General features: G+C 53.2%; 1 protein-coding gene across 1 annotated transcript; it reads left to right on the top strand.

The window, feature by feature from the left end:
• Positions 1–266: 266 nt before the first annotated feature.
• On the top strand, positions 267–2,228 carry PG986_002991 (1-phosphatidylinositol 4 5-bisphosphate phosphodiesterase 1; the record flags this gene model as incomplete). Its single annotated transcript, XM_066839213.1, has 1 exon — positions 267–2,228. The coding sequence occupies one exon, from the start codon at positions 267–269 to the stop codon at positions 2,226–2,228; it is 1,962 nt and encodes a 653-aa protein (XP_066704277.1).
• Positions 2,229–5,355: the final 3,127 nt, after the last annotated feature.

Raw genomic sequence — 5,355 nt, 5'->3', positions numbered from 1 at the left:
CAGCTGCTGCCGCATCACCTAATCATATCCGCGTCGCGTTACCAGACCCTCCCTCCTCCGTTGGCTTTTGAACAAGCGCCGACCTGCAGCTTGACTGGTTGGGCTTCAACTAAACCTAAGAAATAACCCCCTATGTGTCTCTCGGTAGGTTTGTTTACTTCATATCCGGAAGGGGCTATGTCAGGAGTCGAGCCAGTGGCTAACGTCCTGAACTATTCAAGGTATCGAAGTCCAAAACCTCCACGACTACCAAAGATGCCACCACGATGCGCCGCAACTTCACCTTCAACCCCACCGCCGGTGCACATCTCCAGGCACTTAAGAGAGCTGTAGATTTGACCACGTTCATCTCGCCAACGCCCATACACTTCCCAGGAGACGGCACGCCGGACGGAAGGCAGTCCATCTACCTAAGCGCTGCGATACAAAAACATCTGAGGAAGATTTTCGACTACCTGAGGGATAAGGAGCCCCAATTATCTCGGAAGAAGTTTGAGTACTTTCTCATTCACGAGCAGGGAGAGGAAGCGCCGCAGCTCGACCGAGATTCCTACAAGTTTGAACAGTTTTTGGAAGAATGGTGGATGCGCTTCGGGTTGGAGGCAGAAAAGCCTTCTCCAATTTCAGAGAAGGACCTGACTAAGCCTCTGAGCAACTACTTCATAAGCAGCAGCCACAATACATACCTGTCCGGAAACCAGCTAGCCGGGAAGAGCAGTGCGGATGCATATAGGAGGGTCCTCCGACGGGGCTGCCGGTGTATAGAGATCGATGTCTGGAATGGGGATTCGCCCAGTTCGACTCCGGATTTAGTGTCAAAAACTCGATCGAAGCCCGAGCATGCGCGGCATCTTTCCGGTAGCAGTTGGCACAGCGCCGCGGCGACATGGAAAGACGCGATAGAGGAGAAGATTGAGCAGACCAGCAAACATCTGCTGGGCGAGAAGAAACCTCGGAGTCGCACCCCAAGCTTCACAAGTCTAGATGCGCCTTCTGCTTTTGGAAAAGACAGCGCTAGAGACAGCACACGAGACATTGCAAAGGTCAGCTCGTCATCCTTGGACCCGTCGGTGCTCGCTGAGAAGTTGGAGAGGACCACATCGAGGCAGTCATTCAAGCCCACGGAACCTATTGTAATGCATGGCTATACCCTGACGAGGCCGGTAGGGTTCAGGGAGGTCTGCAAGGCGGTCCGCGAGACCGCGTTCGAGACGTCAAATCTGCCCATCATCGTCAGTCTTGAAGTGCACGCAGAACTTGAACAACAGGAACTTATGGTCCAGATCATGAAGGAGGAATGGGCCGGAGTACTGGTGGAGAAGCCGTTCGAGGATTGCCCACTGGACAGGATGCCTAGGCTGGAGGAGCTGCTTAACAAGATCCTGGTAAAGGTCAAGAAGCCCGTCAAGCCGGACGCGCCTGCTCCAATGGCTACTCTGGCGCCCGTCTCCACCATCGACGATGATGTTTCGTGCTCGGAGGACGAGCGAGGCGGGAGCTCGTCAAGCATCAAGAAAGCAAAAGTGCTCATTGGGGAACCTTTGGGTGCTTTGGGAGTATACACCCACAGCGAGCATTTCAAGAGCTTCGATTCGCCAGCAGCCAAAACCCCCTCGCATATCTTCTCGGTGAGCGAGGGGAGGATATTGGAGCTTCATCAAACAAAGCCCCAAGAACTTTTTACTCATAACAAAAACTACTTTATGCGAGCTTTCCCCAAAGGTATGAGATTCGACTCGTCGAATCTGGACCCATCGCTGTACTGGCGCAAGGGAGTGCAGATGGTGGCACTGAACTGGCAATCCACCGACGAGGCCATGATGCTCAATGATGGCATGTTCTCAGGCGAACACGGATGGGTGTTGAAGCCTCCGGGGTACCGCAGCGACGGCCTGTCGACCTCAGAGGCTGATGCCATTCCTCATCGGACACTTGCGCTGCGCATCACCGTTCTCGCCGGCCAGCATATCCCACTGCCCGAGGGTGCCGGCAGCGCTAATGGCAATACGAGGTCGTTTCGTCCCTTTGTCAAGTGCGAGTTGCACGTCGAGAAGCACGAAGAGCGGTCCAGTGCCTCTATCATTGATGGAAACGGCCGTGCGCTCGACGACTTCAAGCAGAAGACAGTACCCGGCAAGACTGATCACCCCGACTTCGGCAGTACCAAGAACTTGCTCGAGTTCATCGGTGTCCCGAAGGTGGTAGAGCAGCTCAGCTTCGTAAGGTAAGAATGCTTTTCGCGATCGTCCTGTCCCTTTTCACTCGAACCATTTCTCCGCCCAATTCATTGTGGCCCTCTGTCACGCTGCACCGCATTTCATCCGAACCGTCGGGACTTTACTTGGCCCCCATAGCCAATAGAGCATGTGCAGTTTGCTCTCAAGCGAGAAAGTGGTTGAGCTGGCATACGCAACGGCCCGTCCAACAGCGGAAGTGTCCACCACACATGCAGCTGCCTACGCTGCTTGTGCACGACAAGAAGAAGCAGAAAACGAGGCATATTCTGCCACACGCGATGGTTGCCACACCTGTCACCTTCCTGCCGTGCACTGGTTCTCCTGCAGCGGAATCGACCTTCCTAATCCCTTGAAGCCCAGCCATCATACTTGGGCAGCTTTGGGCTAATGTGACTTTGCTTTTCTCAGGTTCAAAATTGAGGACGGCGCTTCTCGGATACCCATTCATCGAGACCCGTTCGCTTGCTGGGCCTGCATCCGTCTAGACCGGCTAGGGACCGGCTATCGCTTCATCCATCTCAAGGATCCGAAGGGGAACCCGACCAAGGGTGTCTTATTGGTTCGAGTCGACAAGGTGTTATCATGATCCTTGCCTGCCATTAGAGGAGGAGGCGGGTGATGTAAGTCATGATCCCTGTTGTCGGAATCCGGTTGCTGCTGCACGAATGGACAATGGCGATGCCTGTGCCTGCCCCATATTGACCGGGTCGTATTCGCGTCGTCATTGCTGCTGCTTTCTGCAACAGAACAGCTGCTTTTTCCCGTCTCGTTTGTATTAATGCGGATGGAGGAGAGCCGTCTGTGTGCTCCGCCTCGGGAGTTTGGGAGCATATGATGTACAGAGAAGGGGTAACGGATACCTTTCTGTTTGGCGTTTGGCGTTTGGCGTGTAATTATCGGCTCCGTGTACACACTCTGGCCTGCGATTTTGGGGGGCACGTTGAAATGAGAAGTCGATGTCGAAAGCGTCACCGTTACCACGGCACGGAGATTGTCCAAGCTAGACCGGTCATAGAATAGGACGCGAAGGGTTTGGAGGGGAAGCCAAGGGATGGGTTCCCCTGCAGAAACTTGAACAAGGCCGGCGGGCTCATCGCTAACGATTATACAATGTGTTTGAATATATCCCGAGATACCCGTTAAAGGCAGACTTTCGCTTATTGGCATTGTCCACTATCCTTCCTCGGTGGTGACAGTGACTCCACTCAGGCTCTCATCGGTGCCAGGTATCCATCAAGCAAAACCTTAGTAAGTAACATGGCCTGAAAGCTGTACCCTCTTTCTCTCCCTCTGTCTAGGTAAGTAAGAGGAACTACATGAATGTACGTAGAACTTCGCAAAGAAGACTAGAAGAGGCTAGGCGCCAGTGCAATGGAGAATCGTATCTGCACTGGGAATGGGGGGTATGGTCCCTCCCGGCTTACATGCATGAAAGTATGTGGGTGGCTTCCTGCTGCTGTTCTCTTCCAGTCAGAACTGGAGAAAATACCCTTGCTTAGATTTATTTTATTTTACTTTCTAATTTTTATTTATTGATTTATTTAATTTGTGAGTGAACGAACGCCGCGCCCGCCGCCGGCGCTCCTGCTGTCAGACGGCTCATCCCGACCCATATGGGGAAAGGGAGGAGGCCGGAGGGGGCCAGGGCAGGGAGTCTAGAAGGTAGCCGGCATCTTTTGCAGAATGCCCACACGCCCTCATTGGGGGTTCAATTCTCGGAGTATACACACGAAGTTGGATTAACGCTGTATATAAGGCAGTTTTGGTTGCTTTTTTTCTTTCTTTTTTTTTATCTCCCCCTCTCTCTCCTCCACATACGTATTGGAGAGAGGAATACGCATATGTATCTGGGAAGCAGGGTTCATGTACGGTCCACCTGTCTGTATGCCTGCCTGTCATATCTGTCCCTTTGCCAATTGAATTCTCTTAAGGGCGGGCGAGCCTAGGAACGAAAGGAAACGAAATGTCCTGACTCCGGAAGGTTGTTATTGTTGCACAGCGGAAGGGGAGGAATCTGTGCGGCCGGCCGAGATCAACACGCGCTGCGCATGCCCGCCGCCAGTGGCAACACAAGAACGTTTCACAGCACGAGGACCTGCCAAATCTACGGCTGGGAGCAAGCAGGAAGAGAATCGATCCATGGAATGGAATATCGGAAGGGGATGGGTGGTGTGGTGACTAAAGGAGGACGTGGTTCACGGCTCCGAGCTCGGTCACACACCCCTTCGCCCTCTGACTCCATACCTAGGTACGGTTCTACGTTGGGCCAGTGAGCCAGTCGACCGACTCGATTATGAAGATCAACCCGACAGATGATTTGCGTTATTAGTGCGGGTGTGATGCGCAGCCGCTCTCCACGAAAACAATACTGCATGTATATTCACAACTCAAGTACGGAGTACAAACCTACCCTACTTAGTAATCCAGCATGTTTCTATTTGATCTATTTTATCTCTCTAACAGTTTGCTTTTTTTTCACGCCGCCTCCTCTTTTCGGCAACAACATGTTGTGTCGATTACGTATCCCAGCTGACAGACGCCACAACCCGAGGGGACGTATCGGCGAATTTAGCCGTGGGCAATGTGTGTATCCAGATACAGCATATATTTGCACGTAGCACATGGCGTGGTGTGCAAACAGGCAGCAGCTGGGGAAGCAGCGGTGGGAAAACGGGAACCGCTTTCTTCCCACAGAGCCTCGTGTCATGTATCATGTAGCCCGTCTCGGGAGCAACTTCACCAAGAGCCGCCGCCACAGGTTTGGTAGATCAATTGGGCCGCACATGCCGAGTCGGTCGGCCGGCCGATCAGTCAGCCACGTTGATATCCCACGGCACGAGTCGGCCAAGAAGGAAAAGACCCTTGGACGGGTCGAGTCAATAGTCCACAAGGGAAATCCATGCCTTAGGCGCATGGATAAGGGACATGAGAGAAGGAAGCTGGCTGACGCATACCTGGCACCTGAGTGGGCAATTAAGCATCCCGGTGGTAGCTTGCATATGCAGTCTGCGATGCGGTGACACTCCAGAGACGGGTAATCGTCGATACTAGTATGCCACTCGCAAGCCGTCTGGCAGCAGCAGCAGCAGCAGCAGCAGCAGCAGCAGCTAACGGCTTT

This window comes from Apiospora aurea (genome assembly GCF_038362705.1).
Source record: "Apiospora aurea strain CBS 24483 chromosome Unknown utg000002l_segment0_segment0, whole genome shotgun sequence".
Taxonomy (NCBI): Eukaryota; Fungi; Ascomycota; class Sordariomycetes; order Amphisphaeriales; family Apiosporaceae; genus Apiospora; species Apiospora aurea.
Note: the sequence above shows the minus strand (reverse complement) of the source record. Positions and strands in the feature narration are given on the sequence as shown.